This window comes from Heterodontus francisci, chromosome 20 (genome assembly GCF_036365525.1).
Source record: "Heterodontus francisci isolate sHetFra1 chromosome 20, sHetFra1.hap1, whole genome shotgun sequence".
Classification (NCBI taxonomy): domain Eukaryota; kingdom Metazoa; phylum Chordata; class Chondrichthyes; order Heterodontiformes; family Heterodontidae; genus Heterodontus; species Heterodontus francisci.
Genome location: NC_090390.1, coordinates 50,260,264 through 50,277,040, shown reverse-complemented (window position 1 = coordinate 50,277,040; position 16,777 = coordinate 50,260,264). Strand labels below are relative to the sequence as shown.

The following is a 16,777-nucleotide window of genomic DNA, read 5'->3' as shown; positions in this document are numbered from 1 at the left end:
GAAAAAAGACAGAGGCGCAAGGGGAGAGCTAACTGTGCAACAGCCCCGACAAACAAATTTCTCTGCAGCACCTGTGGAAGAGCCTGTCACTCCAGAATTGGCCTTTATAGCCACTCCAGGCGCTGCTTCACAAACCACTGACCACCTCCAGGCGCGTATCCATTGTCTCTCGAGATAAGGAGGCCCAAAAGAACTCCAGTTCAGTGTCTGGTCAATGATAACCCCCAGGATGTTGATAGTGGGGGATTCAGAGATGATAATGCCATTGAATGTCAAGGAGAGATGGTTAGATTCTCTCTTGTTGGAGATGGTCGTTGCCTGGCACTTGTGTGGCACGAATGTTACTTGCCACTTATCAGCCCAAGCCTAGATATTCCAAGGCAAAATTAAAGCTATTAATGGAGCTTATTATACGATCAGTCAATGAGAATCTTGCATTTTACTGAACAATTTACTAATTAGTATGAGTCAGCCATTCACCAACAAAATCTCACCCATTGATTCTTAGATTTGACTATTATTTATAAACATATCAATACAATGTTATACCAATAACAGCATGCACTCACATGGAGTTGATAACTTTTGTCTTTTGCGAGAGACAGGGAAATCTGCTCAGCTCTCTTCAAGTCCTGTAAAATGTTGGTCTTTGATTGCAATAACTTTAGTTACAGTTTAATTAAATCATTACTAAAATAAATAATAGAACTGAAATGAGAATTATTCTGTGGACATTTTCAGTGCACCACCTAATGTAGGCTAGCACTGCCAAGTTAGAAATGACCCCTACTACAGCCAACAAATCATCTTTATGATAACTATGCAGTATAAAGGTTTAAACACAAAAGGTTAGATTTTCTGACCATCAGAATCATTCACGTTGTCACAATTTGGGAAAGCAGGGACAGGCAAATAGGCCAAGATCTTCGCAGGATGGCCTTTTAGGTAGGCCTAAAATGCTCCCGCACCAAAGAACAATAGCAGATGCTGACTACAAATTTCAAGTTAGCAAGATGGAAATGAATGTTTGTGGAATTTTCTGATCTTCTCACTGGAAACGCACCATGCTTTCAGCTCACCCATCTAAAATGGATGATAATGGCCAGTGACTTTGGTCTTTCAGAAATTGAGATCTTTAATCTTTATTTTTGATTGTTACAATCTAAATTCTGAATATACGAATTACTAAGGTGCTTGTGGCTAAGGTTTGGAGGCAGAAAAAGACAATGAAAAGAGGGATGCAAGGTAGATTCATTAGCACCAGAAGTGAACGGCCTTACACTTACCCATGTGGCCACATGTACAGATTAAGGCATACCTACTTCAGAATAACTGAAGACAACTACCTTCAAAATCCTACTTTACCAGACAGCGATCTGAAGGATGACATTGTTAATGCCATTGAAGATTGTCACAATAAAAAACCTTTATGCTGCTGGCTCCTTCCAAGTTATCTCGGGAGTACATGCAACATTAGTGCACAGTGGCATCAAACAGATTACTGAAGTATTGTTCACCAGGGCACAATTTTTGCCATGGAAAATTGGCAGCATAATGAGATTTCACTGTAATTTTTACACATTGCAAGAGTCCCGATAATCTAGGGCATTGTTTCTGGCAAGGGTGTGGCCATTGGGTCTCAACATACAGTTCATAAACTGGAAGAATTCCTCTGCCAAAGTCCCACATAATCAGTGACCATCAACATTCAATCATATAGGCCAATGCATGTTTCCAAGGCAGCAATCATGATTCCATTATTTTGAGACAATTCTCTATGCTTGGATTATTTGTAGGTAAAAGATTTCAACGACAACTTTTATCATGCTTATGACTACTTTGCAATGGCCAGGAACACCAGGTGAACACAGATATATTGAGGCCCATCACAATTATTATTTAGCCTACTATTGGCATCTTGAAGCAGTGTTTCAAATACCTGGATAGATCAGAGGATTTGTTACAGTACAGACTCACCTGGGTGTCCAAGACAATTCTCTGCTGAATAATCTATTGATTCAGTAAGCTTTAACCATGAACAGGGGAAGGTAGAAGCCCAGCCACAGTCAATGAAGAACAGAACACTGACTGTGGCCTTAAAAATATTGCAAAATATTCTGCAACCAGAATCAAATGCCACCTTCTCTTAGACAAGATCTGCGTGCCTAAACTCCCCAATGCATTAACTGACCTGTCCACATGGGCACAGTGCAATGGTTCAATATAGCATCAGCAACATTGTCCTCTGCAGTAATTTAACTGCCATTGAAGCTACCTTAATATCATTAGAGGAAGATTCTCTGAATAAAGTTGAAATATGATTCAACCAATTTATTTCCATTTAAGTGACCTATGGAGGTATTTTTACTGTTTTGTATTCCAGTGCTTCCCTTTGTTGACAATGTAAGTTATTTGTTCATACAGAACCTAGCCTTACAACCAACAACTTGCATTTATATAGCATCATTACAGAGCAAAACATTCCAAGGCACTTGACAAGAGTGTTAACAATCAGAATTTGACACAAACCTACATAAGGAAATATCAGGGCAGTTGACCAAAAGCTTGGTCCAAGAGATAGATTTTAAGGAGTGTCTTAAAGGAGGATAGAGAGGAAGAGAGGTGGTGAGGTTTAGGGAGGGAATTCCAGAGCTTAGTGCCAACAAGGCTGAAAGCTCAGCCGTCAGTGATAGAGCAATTAAAATTAGGGATCTGCAAGATGCCAGGATTGGAGGAGCACAAAGATCTTGAAGGCTTGTAGGACTGGAGGAGGCTACAGAGATGGGAAGGGGTGAGGCCAATGTGAAATTTGAAAACAGGAAATGAGAATTTTAAAATCAAGGCATTGCCGGGCTGATGGACAATGTAGGTCAGCAAGCACAGAGGTGATGGCTGAACAGGACTTGGTGTGAGTTAGGATATGGGCAGCAGAGTTTTGGATGAGCACAAGTTTATGTAGGGTGGAAGATAGTTGGGGGGGATGGGCGCAGACAGGAAAGTATTGGAATAGTCAAGTCTTGAGGTAACAAGGGCATGGATGAGGGTTTCAGCAGGAAATGAGTGGAAGCAGGGTCAGAATTGAATGATGTTACAGAGGTGCAAGTTGAGAGTCTTGGTGATGGCGCAGAAGTGTGGTCAGAAGCTCACTTCAGGGTCAAGCACACAACACCAAGTTTGCAAACTGTCTGACTCAGTTTCAGACAGTTGGCAGGGAGAAGAATGGAATTGGTGGCCAGAGAATGGACCTTGTGGTGGCACCAAAGTCAATGGCTTTGGTCTTCCGAATGTTTCATTGGAGGAAATTTTTGCTCATCCAATACTGGATGTCAGATAAGCAGTGTAGCAAATTAGAGACAGTGGAGGAGTCAAAAGAGCAGGTGATGAGATAGAACTGAGAGTCATCAGTGTCCATGTGGAACCTGACTTGTTTTTGAATGATGTTGCCAAGGGATAAATATAGATGAGAAATAAAAGGGGCCAAGGAAAAATCCTCTGGGGATTCCAGAGGTAATGCTGTGGGAATGCAGGCGATTCTCTGGCTATGATTTAATGGATAAGAACAGAATCAGGCAAGGGCAATCTCACCCAGCAGGATAATGAAGGAGAGCTATTGGAGGAGGATTCTATGGTCAATTGTGTTGAAGGCTGTAGATCGGTTGACAAGGGTGAGAAGGAATAGTTTACCACAGTCACAGTCACATAGAATATCATTTGTGACTAGGATAAGGGGCATTTCAGTACTGTGATGAGAGTGAAAAGCTGACTGGAGGAAATCAAACATGGAGTTCCGGGATGGCTAGGCATGGATTGGGGAGGCGACAATATGTTCAAGAACTTTGGAGAGGAAAGTGTGGTTAAAGATGGAGCGGTTGTTTGCAAGGACAGTCAGGTGTTGTGTGGGTTTTTTTAGGAGAGGGGTGATAATGACAGATTTGAAGGAGAGGGGGAGAGTGTCTGAGGAGAGGGAACCATTAACAATATCAGCTAACATCAGGACCAGGAAAGGATGTTGGGTGGCCGACAGTTTGGTGATGGACAAAACACTAGTTCGGCCACAGCTGGAGTACTGCATACAGTTCTGGGCACCACACTATAGGAAGGATGTGATTGCACCGGAGAGGGTACACAGGAGATTCTCCAGGATGTTGCCTGGACTGGAGCATTTCAGCTATGATGAGAGACTGGACAGGCTAGGGTTGTTTTCCTTAGAGCAGAGAAGGCTGAGGGGGGACATGATTGAGGTATACAAAATTATGAGGGGCATTGATAGGATAGATAGGAATAAACTTTTTCCTTTAGTGGAGGGGTCAATAACCAGGGGGCATAGATTGAAAGTAAGAGGCAGGAGGTTTAGAGGGGATTTGAGGAAAAAGTTTTCACTCAGAGGGTGGTTGGAATCTGGAACGCACTGCCTGAAGGGGTGGTAGAGGCAGGAACCATCACAACATTTAAGAAGTATTTAGATGAGCACTTGAAATGCTATAGCATACAAGGCTACGGACTAAGTGCTGGAAAATGGGATTAGAATACATCGGTGCTTGATGGCCAGCACAGACGTGATGGGCCGATGGGCCGAAGGGCCTGCTTCTGTGCTGTATAACTCTATGACTCTATGACAAGATGAGCTCGGTGAGAGTACAATGGGAGATGGGATAGAATCTAGAGAAAGATGTAAATTCAGGGCTAGGGCGGTGAGGAATTTTAGGGCAAATTTGGCCCTGTGGTCTAGCAGATGGGAAGGAAATGGCAGAGGCAGCTAAACAGATAGCCTCAATCGTAGTGACAAAAATGTCCATGAGCTACTCGCACTTTTTTTTGGATGGGTGCAGGATGCACAGCAGGATGGTTTAAGAAGACAGTTTGTTCCAGGATGGGCTTTGCATAGTGAGCAGTTTTGGCAAAGGAGAGCAGGAACTATCAGTGCTTTATGTAGTCAAACCTGATGGACGATGGATGGCTCTCTACCGTGGATGTTCAAGTCTGTATTCCTTGGAAGTACGGAATCAGACATGAGGGCCTTACCGGGGAAATGACTAAGTTGAGAAAGAGTAATGGTTTTAATGGGGACAAGGATTGAATTGGCCCTGTGACTTCTTGTGCTGTGTTACAATATGCTTTGTAACTGCTTTGAGAACATTTGCTGTCATAGTTGGCTGAATCTGTGTTTTTTTCTTCAAGATATTAACAGGAAAAGACAGGCTAGATAAAGATAAACTATTTCCACTGGTTGGAGATTCTAAAACTAGGGGGCATAGTCTAAAAATTAGGACCAGACCGTTCAGGAGAGATGTTAGGAAGCACTTCTTCACGCAAAGGGTGATACAGGTTTGGAACTCTCTCCCACAAACAGCAGTTGAAGCTAGAACAGTTGTTAATTTTAGATCTGAGATAGATAGTTTTTTGTTAAGCAAAGATATTAAGGGATATGGGCCAAAGGCAGGTATATGGCGTTAGGCTGCGGATCAGCCATGATCTCACTGAATGGCGGGACAGGCTCGAGGGTCTGAATGGCCTACTCCTGTTCCTATGTTCCTATGTAAATCTTCCGTACTTTGAGTAGGAGGCTGGGTAGGTTGAATGTGACATTGCCCTGAGAAACAGCAGCCAAGTCTGTGTCTACTCTAGCTATAGCCTTATTGCTGCTAACTCTTCTGCTGTTTCAGTCATCTGCTTGGGAGAAGACCTCAAGGCAGCAATGAGGTTAGTGACGCCCTGCATAATGACTTTCTTTACTCCAATTTCCCAGCACATTGAGGCTGGACAAGAACGTTTATTGTACACTAGAGTTTAAGGCTGCCATAGCAACAGTGTGAGTATTCACAAAAAGATACCTCCAGTGTATGAAGGATCTCTGTCACTGAAGTTGCCACATGTCCTGTGCTGGATGACAGTACCAATAAGCAGTCATTCACATCTGCATGGTTTTGGGCGGCTGACTTCTCCATAGTCACCACCAGATCCTGCAGAGTGTTTTACACATTCAAATCAATACATACAATACTTGCGCTCAGATTGGAGCCTCCTTTGATGTTCAAACCAGAATATTAACATGAATATTAAGTATTATGTGGAAATCCACATAAAGAACAACAAAATCAACTTGCATTTCTATAGTGCTTTTAACATAGAAACAATGGTCTCTAGGTGCTTACAAAAAGCACAGAAATCTGAACATCTTCCCCAATTATGTTGAAATGTGAATTCCCAATGTGCCTAAAAGACTCAAGATTTTCCAAGTACTAAATGCAGGTATTACACTGCATTTACACTGAGTGAGAGATGTGCTATCATCATTGTCTTGATGATATTAAGAGCTGACAACTCATGCAAAGTACTTGAAAGATGAAAGGTTAATGCACAATGAGTCATTCCAGCAGAATATATGTGCATGCGTCATTGGGAAACTTGCATAAACCTTGAAAACTAACTTTTACAACTACAGTGTTAGCATCTTATCAATGCTTTGCTCTCTCTGGGAGACATTCTTACTAAAACACCACAAACATGAGTTCCTAAATTTGATGTGGATTAAGTGTTGAAGATTATATTCCTTTGGGTTTGATGAATCCCTTTGAGCAGGAATTTGAAAATAAACTGAAAATGCAGTTCTGACATTACCAGTAACCCATCTTTTATCTTTACAATTGCCAACAGGCACACTTTGATCAGTGTGGACAATATTTTGCTTCTTGAACTGTGGCCACCAAAGTGCAGTACTTCAACTAAATTAAAGCCTTACAGTTCAAAGAAATATTATTTAGAGCATACTTCAATTCTTGTTTGGCATTGCTAAAATGTAACAGTCAATGAAATAAAGGTTACACACAGAACACTCTGCAGGTAAATGATAATATTGCAACAACAAAAGCAAACTGTAGTCAAGCAGTAATGAATAAGTATCCATTCAGTATTTATAAGTATTAAGTTTGTAGCCAAAGTTGTTTTATAAGTATCCTTGAAACATGCCTCAGAAGGTCAAATATGACACAGAATATTTAAAAAATGCCATTTTTGTTTCAGAAGTTTATTTTACATTGAAGCTTTTAGCCATTTGTAAGTGCATGCTTGGGTACACCTCAGCATTCTGTGCTTTATCAAACAAAGATTCTTCACATAATGATACATTAGTATAACAGGTAATTGTCAAACAAAAATACAAATGCATTATAGCAACATAGGAACAGGAATAGACCATTTAGCCCCTCACACGTGTTCCACCAAACAATGAGATCATGGCTGATCTGTGACCTAACTCCATATATACCCACCTTTGCCCCATATCATTTAACAACCTTGGTTAATAAAAATCTATCAATCTCAGACTTAAAATGATCAAATCTCTTACTCAATGTCAAATTTATAAGTGATTTCCATACACAGTTCTGAATAGAAATGAATTTTTAACACAATACAGTCACATATAACATTTAAGAACAACATCCTCATTACATTTGGGGCTAGATTTTCTTAATATTCCCCTTTCACCTAGCAGTGTACAAACCATGAAACATTCAATAGTAACTTTCAAAAGAAATTTGGATATATACATGAAAAGAAAAAAGTTGCAGTGCTATGGGGAAAGAGCAGGGGTGTAGGACTAATTGAATAGCTCTTCCAAAGGGCCAGCACAGGCATGATGGGCAGAATGACTACCCCCTCCCCATGCCGTATGATTGTATGATCTATGGTTTTACCCCAGTGTAAAATTATGGTGTGTGTCTGTCGAGGTTTCTGGGTTAGAGAAACACTTAGTAATAGAATGTGTCATTAATAGTGCTTGTTTAACCATGGCAACAAATTATTGCTCCCTTATAGACGAGTAGTGGTGGGGGGGGGGGGGGGGGGGGGGGTGGTGTGGTCGGTGGGAGCATCAGTTTTTCTCACCAGTAACTAAACCATTCAGACCAGGAAAGCCCCAGGTTCAAAGCCCTATCTATGTTGAATTAGCTGATGATTTCACTCTGGCAGATTGGTTCTCAGCACTGATGGGTTAAAGGGAGCAAATTAGCTATGAATCCCACTCCTGGTGCAAGTGCAGCTCTGTGCATTTTGAATTAAGACAGAAATGGTCTTAACTGTGATGCCTCCTGCATAGTTTGCAGATACTCTTGGCTCACGCATCACCAGTGGTCACTTGAGTGAGGGATTGGAGAGAGATTGCCATGTAATGAAACAATATCTCAGAAAAAAATTAATCTCCTCCGGAGAAGAAATGATGAGAAAAATATTAATATATAGAAATAGTTTTATTATGTATCAGTTTCTGGTATTTCTTATTGATACAGCCATCTTGAAGAGGCAAAAAAGAAAGGCTTGCAATTATATGGCACCTTTCACAATCTCAGGACATCCCAAAGCACTTTACAGTCAATGAAGTACTTTTGAAGTTTAGCCATTGTTGTAATATTGGAGATAATGTGTGTACAGCAAGCTCCCACAAACTGCAATGTGATAATGGCCAGATAATCTGCTTTAGTGCTGGCCAGGACACCAGAGATAACTCCCCTGCTTTTCTTTAAAATAGTGCCATACGATTTTGTACGTCCACCTGCAAGAGCAGACAGGGCTTCGGTATACGTCTCATCAGAAAGACAGCACCCCCAAGATTGCAGCACTCCCTCATTACTGCATTAAAGTGTCAGCTTTGATTGTTGTCCTCAAGTTTCTGGAGTTGGATTAACCAACTGAGCCACAGACAACACCATAGCTGCTGCAAACTGAGATGAAAAACCTGTCACTTTTACAACTTGATCTGAATTTATTCTGGATTTATAATTAGGCTTACAGAAATTTATTTCGAGTCAATATCCAGGGAAAATCTAGCTTATTGGACAAGATTTTAACTCACTTCAAAACCCACCCACTTGCACGGAGTTATAATTGGGGCCTATGTACAGTCATAGCATCAGTACCGCACAGAAGGAGGCCATTCAGTCCATCGAGTCCATGCCGGCTCTCTGTCTAAAGAAATCAATTTTACTAAAATCTTGCAGTGATTAAAGAATTAAGTAGCATTTTATAATCAAAATGCTCCTAAAGCAAATCTAATTCCATACCTCACAGTCCTGTAAGTATTTTGTCAATCGTGTGCATTACTGGATTTTGTCCATCCGTGCTTACTAATCGTGAGTGTAACTTTATTAGTAATCACCAAAACATTGACATTTTAACATTTTATTTAACAACTAGTGATTCAACTGTCTGTTGTGTGGTAAGTAAATAGGCATGAGTTACAAACAAATAATATCACACGCGCATTGATCAGTTATTGTCTATTATAATACCCATGTGATTCTCAAAGTATGCAAATATTCATCACTAGATTGTTTCCTCAGGTTCCTCAGCATTAACAAAATTTGATAATACTTACTCTATGCCATCAGAAACTTTCAGTCGATTAAGTTACTTATAATCATTTCCACTTATTCCATTTGTCATTATATAATCACTTCAGTATCTGTTATTCTTGCATATAGTGCACATGAGGTAGCTCAATTCAGTTTTGAAGAAGTTCATGTACCAACAATAGTGGACGTCAATAAGTAGGTCAGTGCTTTCCCCTTTGTTAATGCAAGATGATGTGCACAATGCAGAATTGATAATTCAGACAAACTTACTGATGTTTAACCAAGAAAAAGTTTTCATTTGATGATATGGAAATTCAGCAGGCAGTATATATTGCTTGGAGGGAGGCAGTAGTGTAGTGGTAACGTAACTGGACTAGTAACCCAGAGACCCAGGCTATTGCTCTGGGGTTATGGCTTCAAATCCCACTATGGTAGATGGTGAAATTGGAATTCAATTGATCTGGGAATTAAAAAGCTAGTCTAATGGTGACTATGAAACTATTGTCGATTGTCGGGAAAAAACATCTGGTTCACTAATATCCTTTAGGGAAGGAAATCTGCTGTCTTTACCCCCTGGTCTGGCCTACATGTGACAACAGACCCACAGCAATGAAATAAAAAAAACAGAATTAAAAAAATGGTGAATGATGATTATGCAGCAGTAAATACAAACACATCAAGGAGTTCTGATGGTATCATGGGGCTGAGTTTCCTATGCTTTGCCCCAGACACAAAGCAGAAGAAAAGGAGGAAAGGTCTGTGATATCAGATTTTCATCCCATTGTGCTTCACTTGCATTCCCCGGGTATCCCAGAACAGGACAGGGTGCTTCAGCTTCAAATGGGCATTCATATGTAAATGATGCAGGAGCGATTAGAATGGCCCAGATTTTGTGCTGGTAATGACGACTAAACGAGTGTTTGCCTTCGATACTCCACTGAAACTGACAGCAGCTTCTGGAATCTGCACATGCGGAAATCCAGGAGTTGCTGTCAGTGATTCTTTGCTTCTCCATATGGTGTGCTGTTGACGTCCCCCTCCAAGTCTGCAATCAATTGGAAATCATTGAACTGGTGAGAACCTCCACTTTTACAATCTTAGGGAGGAATTTTATGCCCCCACCCATGGTGGGTTTGGAAGTGGGGAGAGCATAAAATCGGGTGGGATTGTGGCGAGAGGGACCCATCACCTTCGCGCCTCTGCCAAAATTAAGTCCAGAGTGTTCCCACTCCTTCCCATCCCACTTCCAATTGAGGCCCTTAACTGGGAAATTAATGGCCAACTAAGCGCTTCAACCCACCACCGCAATTAGCCATGTGGTGGGCAGTCCTGTCGCCACACGGGAAGCACAGCATGAGAAACCATGCAGCCTGCTTCCCAGCTCCTGGGGTAGGGGTGGGTGACAAGCTCCTCGTTAAAAGGCACTTAGTGCCTGAACAAGGGACCCAGCATCAGGTAGGGGGGACCTACTGAGAACCACCCTCCTGCCCTTGCTAAAGCTCCCCTTATACCCCCCTCCCCGCAACACCCAACCCATGAGACCCCTCCTACCCAGACCTACCTGTGGCCTGGGTCCAGCTATGCTCCTGGCCTCAGATAGGTGCTCCACCGGCAGCAGCCACTGCCTCTGCAGTGGCGCTGCTCGGTGGAAGAGCTGTTGGCCTGAGGGCGGGACTTCCGTCGCTGGGGTCCTTGATCCTGGGGAGGCCCACCACTGTCCACTTAAGTGCCTAATTGGCACTAGATTCAGCAGATCTTGACGCGGGGGTCTCGCCGTTACTTTTTGCAGATGTTGAGACCCCCATCTCCAGCATACAATCCCAGACTCATTGTAAAAACCCTTGAAAAAGTTATATCTTATTGAATGAGGTGTAACTGAGTTTTTAAAGGTGTACTAAGTTCATAATTATTGTTAAACACTCTCACTGGCCCCAAAAAGCTAAATTTAAGTTTGTGGAATGCCAAGTTTCTTGATTATGAGACAAGAATTACACATTTTTTTAAAAAAGTATATTTTTTAAAGTTTGTTTGGATGAAGATAGAAGCTTAAAAATCACAGTTTTGCTATCTGAAATGTTTAAATTAAAAGTGAAGGGTTTCAGTGCTTTTAACTTCCTGGTTTACTCTCTGTGAGAACACGTCAATGTGATTGGCAAGTACCCTGCTTACTGATAGCACTGCTGCTGATACCGGGAGAGCCCTTTGACATGGTGACAAATTTAAATTGCTGTCAGGAAAGGGAAAACCACGTCACAGAGATCGCTTGAATTTTGTGGGCAGCTTTCTTCAAGGTCAGCAGTGGAAAAATCAAGTGCCATGTTTTATCCTCGGATTCTGTGTGCATATCCATTCCTCAAGTCTGCCTCCACCAGGAACACAATGGACCTGTATTAACTACATCAACTTGTAGATACAGAAAAGTTCAGACCCATTCCGGTGGGAAAATCAACCTCCACAAATCTTGATATTAAGGTCTGTGCAGTTTATAATCATTGCCTCAACTTCAAAAGCCTGGAAATTATTCCCAAGTAATAATTTTTTTCTTAAAATAATCTGTGATGTTTTTGCAGAATGTTTCATTCCATTTTGGATCTGTTTTGCCAGTGGTGGTTGGCAGACAGTAACACACACTGTGCTATGTCGAGACAATATGTTGAACTGAAGAAATAATAATTTTGGCATTATCTCTGCAAATTTACATTATGATAATCACATAGTCAGTATGAATTCTACCAGATTACCTGGCACTCCTATAATCTCTATTATATTAGTTTTTCATTTCTCCCCTTCACATCAGTCAATAAACACTTGTGTATAATCTAGAACTAATACATCAAAACATCTTTGGGTGCATTTTCAGTTGGCCTTTTCTGTTCTTTTTCTCTGGTATAATTTGCATGTTGATAGGCAAAGACAGTTCCAATTGTGGTAATATTAAGAACCAAAGACAGCAAGATAAGCCAAAATGAAAACTCATAACTATCAGTCTTATGCTTGAACGTAACGAGGCTCACTTGAAGTGAATTTCTCACCAATACCGTGGACAGATTGTTCACTGTCGTGTTCACTGCAAACAGAACCATTGCCAGAAACATCGAAACACCTAAAAGAAATAAGTTTTCTCTCAGTATTTTATATTTAAATAGTTAGCAATACTAAGTTTAGAAGTTACTTAATCTTTTCATTTTCAGCATAATAACTCAACTGTTAACAATATTTATAGTAAAAATCATGGATTTTAATTGATCCTACCAAACTGTGAAAGGAAGTGACCTATTAAAAACATAGTTTGCTCTATTTTCATGTAATTTTTCTCTTTCCATTTATTAGAGCTATATTTTCCAGTCGTTGGCTATGACTGGTTAACCCAAATTTGGCAGACACCACCCTTGACCAAAAGGACAGTCTGCAGTAAACAAAGGGAACAGTTTCATCAGAGGGAGATGCAGAACAGAGTCTAACCACTTTTCCACAGGGAGAGGTGAAAAACCAGAAAACAAATTACACACCTACTGGTTGTTAGTTAGCTGAGAGCATTATTGCTCGAGTGCTCGGAATAAGTTGCTTTATCATTGTTTGCTCGCCTTAGAAATCGTACAAAACACATAGGGAGCTCATGAAAGGAATCTTAAAAATGAGTTTTAAAAGGGAAAAAGTTCTTCTTTCAAAATGATATTGCAATCAAATAGCAATTATAAGCTTGCATTCCTACTGAAATACTCATTTCAGGTTAAGGGATTGTATTGAAGTACTTTATTCATTGACCTCAATACATTGAGCCTCCAGGGTCCTCTCAGTTTCAAAGTGCAGCGTTAAAGGGACATCAACATAACTAAAAAATGGTTAGATATCTTTTCTGTAATATTCTTTTATGTGTGGATAACATCATTTATAATACAACGATGACAATTGGATACCTGTGGGTTTACTGGTAGCACTCTCACTGCTGAATCAGATGGGCATGTGCTCCACAAGTCCCACTCCAGAGACTTGAGCACAAAATCTAGGTTGACACTCCAGTGCAGTAATTAGGGAGTGCTGCACTGTCAAAGGTGCCATACTTAAAATGAGATGTTAAACAGAGGTCCCATCTGTCTCTCAGGTGGATGTAAAAGGTCCCAGGGCAATACTCAAAGAAGAACAGAGGAGTTCTTCCATTTTCCTGACAGACATTTATCCCTCAACCATCACGACTAAAAAAAAACAGTTTAATTGGTCATTCATTTCACTGCAAATTGGCTGTTGCATTTCCCCGCACCAAAACAGTGACTGCATTTCAAAAAAGAGGGCCCTTCATTGGGACATCCTGAGGTAGTAAAAATGCTGCATAGATCCCAGTTCCTTCTTTCTTTACCCTTCAAAAACTGTTTCATAAAAATATGTGCTGTAGCACAAAACCTTCTGGCAGCTGACACAGTATTGTCCAGAAGTGTTTTCAGAAAGGCTTTCCTGGATGAACTATGAACTTAGCTTTCCTGATTACCCCCAAAAAAACTCCTTCAATTATTGATCAAAAAGGACAGACACACTTGTTGCAAGTTATGTAAAGTTGATAATACTATTTCATTGCAGTTTTCAAGAGAAGACAAAATGACAGAATATTAGACTGATTGGTTTAATCATGCAAAATTTTAAAAAAAGACAGGAGCTGTATTTAAGTTTATTTTAAGGAGCAAACAAAAATAATTCAAATACTGTAAATTTCAGCTTTCATTCCAATGCCAATTCATTCAGTCATTCTTACTTACAGCTTATGGAGCTGCATGCGTAAACACTGACAGGCCCACAGATGTTCTCATATGGATTACTGATGCTATTGTACAAGGTGACTATGGCACTGAGCAGTGAAAACAACAGTCCAAGAACGAGGAACAGGATAACTAGGATGTGGACAACTCTTGCGGTGCCTGCATTTTCAAAGCTTTCCAAAACTGAAAGTAAAAAGCATACAGTAAGAGTCAGGATGTTGTATTCAGTATGTTGACATAAAAAAAAACCACAAAACCGATTATCTCTTCTAATTTTCAAGAAATTCTACACAATCACATTTTGCCTGAAGATTCCAAATGACTACAACTTAAAATGTTTAGCTTCTAATAACCTTTACTGGAATATTGAAAGTCTACGTAACTGCTACCTTGAGATAACTATTAGTTTGTGAGTTTGGCTTATTTGGTCTGCTGTTAAATGGGTCTTATTTAAACAACATACATTAAACCAAATAAATCTATCTGGGACTTTGAAACAATCTTGTGATGTATATTGCTTCTCTGAGACTGACTGCATAATTAAACCAAGAATGCAATTCATTCTTTATGACCAAAAATCAAGTTGTAAAACAGAGAATTTAAATTACTAAGACTAAAAGGTAATCTTAAATGGACTTCAAATGAATTGGTTGTTGGGATGTGTTTTTTTAAATAATTAGTCCAGTAGATCATAAGGAAAGAGAAACAAAAGGTATGTGTAATACATTTGGTACATTATCGGTCTATGAAATCAATTATTGAGATCCAATTGATTCAACCCATAACTATAAAATATAATGTTACTAAGTATAATCTTATTCCAAATTTAAGGAAGGGGATGACATTGATGCTTCCTTAAGAACAATTCAATTCTTATCAAACAATCATATTTTGGAGAAAATACAGTCAGAAAGATTTGTAAGATTTGTACTGTCACTTGGAAATAAATATGATATACAATATGGATCTTCTTTATAACAGTGAAATAGTGGTGGGCAGAACTTTTGCCATTTGCCTAGATTAGAGTAATTTGTTGTGCGGAGTGGTCTTCCAGTGGATCTCCACCTCCAAGCTGAAGTCTGCCGCTTCCAGGGTGAAAAATCCCAGCCCCCTGCAACACCAGAAGAGATACCTGGGCATTTAAGGAACAGAAGGGCCCTGAAGAGGCATCAGCTGAGAACAAAGCCTAAAAAATTAAGTTCTTTTTGGTCTGCATACAGAAAGAGGAAGCTCCTACTATACCCTTTTCCTTCATTTAGACACATTGGGACCATTGCCGTTGCTACACCGGGCCCATCACCACTTTCTACCAGATGGTCCTGGTGCGTGGCTTTAACTAGATGACAGCAGGAAAATGGAACGGCAGACTGGGCTTCAACCCCTTGTTCACATTTACATGTGAGGAAGGAGCGGCCAGCAGCAGTCTTGGCAGCAGAAGAGGAATCAAGGTGAATATGGGGAGGCAATGTCGGGCCGCACCGCCCCATTTTCCTGCCAATTCCATCACCATAATAGTTGTTGAAAATTCACCACAATATTTCCCTGAAAATGCACATTGTACAGGCAAGACATAGAAAGAACAGAAAATACATCTTATTCCTTTGTATATTCATGCCACCAGTTGTTAAAAAGGGCAGATAGATCAGAATGTTATGTGGCTCATAGTAGACTAAATTTGACTATTCTAAAATGGGTCCAGACCATGCTATTACAGGTTTGTAATATACTTCCATCTTCAGGGATAAATATTTGAAGGAGAATGGGGAAAGAGCAGGAAAGTGGGCCTAATTGGATAAAACTTTCAAAGAGCTGACACAGGAATGATGGGCCAAATGAACTCTTTCTGTGCTGTATGATTCTATGATCTGCTCTAACGCGGAGACTGCTTAAATTTTCTTGTAAATCTCAATACTTTATTTTTTAAAAAGTAGCAATTACCTTTGATAGTCCCGTCATCGTCGAGGATCAGACAACCAGATTTTTGTCGCACACCATCAAACAACCCATACTTAAGCTTCATTTCTCCAACTGCGTCACCACTTTTATTCTCGCAGTCTACTGTAGTATCAACCCATGAATCAGTTGCCATTATTGCAGATATTAACATACAAGTACCCAGACTGACAAAAAATCCTGTCATAAACATTAACTTCTTCCTTAGAGAAGGCATTTTCTTGAGATTATTCTTCTCTGTTATGTACAAAATAATTTAAAAACAAAATCTGTTTAAATGTAAATGTTTTCTATCACAATTCTAGTAAAAAAAAATAATCGCCCTCTTTACGTAGTCCAGCTAGATGTAGATTTGCCTTGTGAATGCACCACTTTTCCGGAAGTGGTTTAAAAAAATGGACCTTGTATCAAGAGTAACAGCAATAAAGTGCTACAATGATTGGACCTTGCCCAGGATCAAACGGTTGCCATAGTTTTATTTAATAACAGTGAAATACAGAAAACAGATGTTTAGTATTTATTCTCATCTTTTCATGTTATGTACACTTTTTAAATTGATACAACTCACGGACTGAAAAATATAATTTCGATTTTGAATACTTCATGTTTTTCCAGCTCACATACAATTGTTTAATTTCAGATTAGCCAATAATCATCATTGAAAGTTACTGAACAAAACATATAGGGGCTAATTTCCCTACGCCCGAACGAAGTGATGCAGGCAGCAGG

The 16,777-nt window shown here is 40.0% G+C and overlaps 1 protein-coding gene across 1 annotated transcript; it reads right to left on the bottom strand.

Moving 5' to 3' along the window:
- Window positions 1-7,008: 7,008 nt before the first annotated feature.
- LOC137380620 (clarin-3) lies at window positions 7,009-16,445 on the bottom strand. The gene is made up of 3 exons (XM_068052737.1): window positions 16,034-16,445; window positions 14,096-14,278; window positions 7,009-12,450 (listed from the first exon to the last, which is right to left on the bottom strand). The coding sequence occupies exons 1-3, from the start codon at window positions 16,263-16,265 to the stop codon at window positions 12,173-12,175; spliced, it is 693 nt and encodes a 230-aa protein (XP_067908838.1). The 5' UTR covers window positions 16,266-16,445; the 3' UTR covers window positions 7,009-12,172.
- Window positions 16,446-16,777: the final 332 nt, after the last annotated feature.

Excerpts from the sequence above, each read along its gene's own strand:
- LOC137380620 (XM_068052737.1), bottom strand. The coding sequence starts at position 16,265 with ATGCCTTCTCTAAGGAAGAAGTTAATGTTTATGACAGGATTTTTTGTC. Across the intron at positions 14,279-16,033 it reads CGATGACGGGACTATCAAAG|TTTTGGAAAGCTTTGAAAAT; the intron begins GTAATTGCTACT and ends TTTTACTTTCAG. Across the intron at positions 12,451-14,095 it reads CGCATGCAGCTCCATAAGCT|GTGTTTCGATGTTTCTGGCA; the intron begins GTAAGTAAGAAT and ends TATTTCTTTTAG.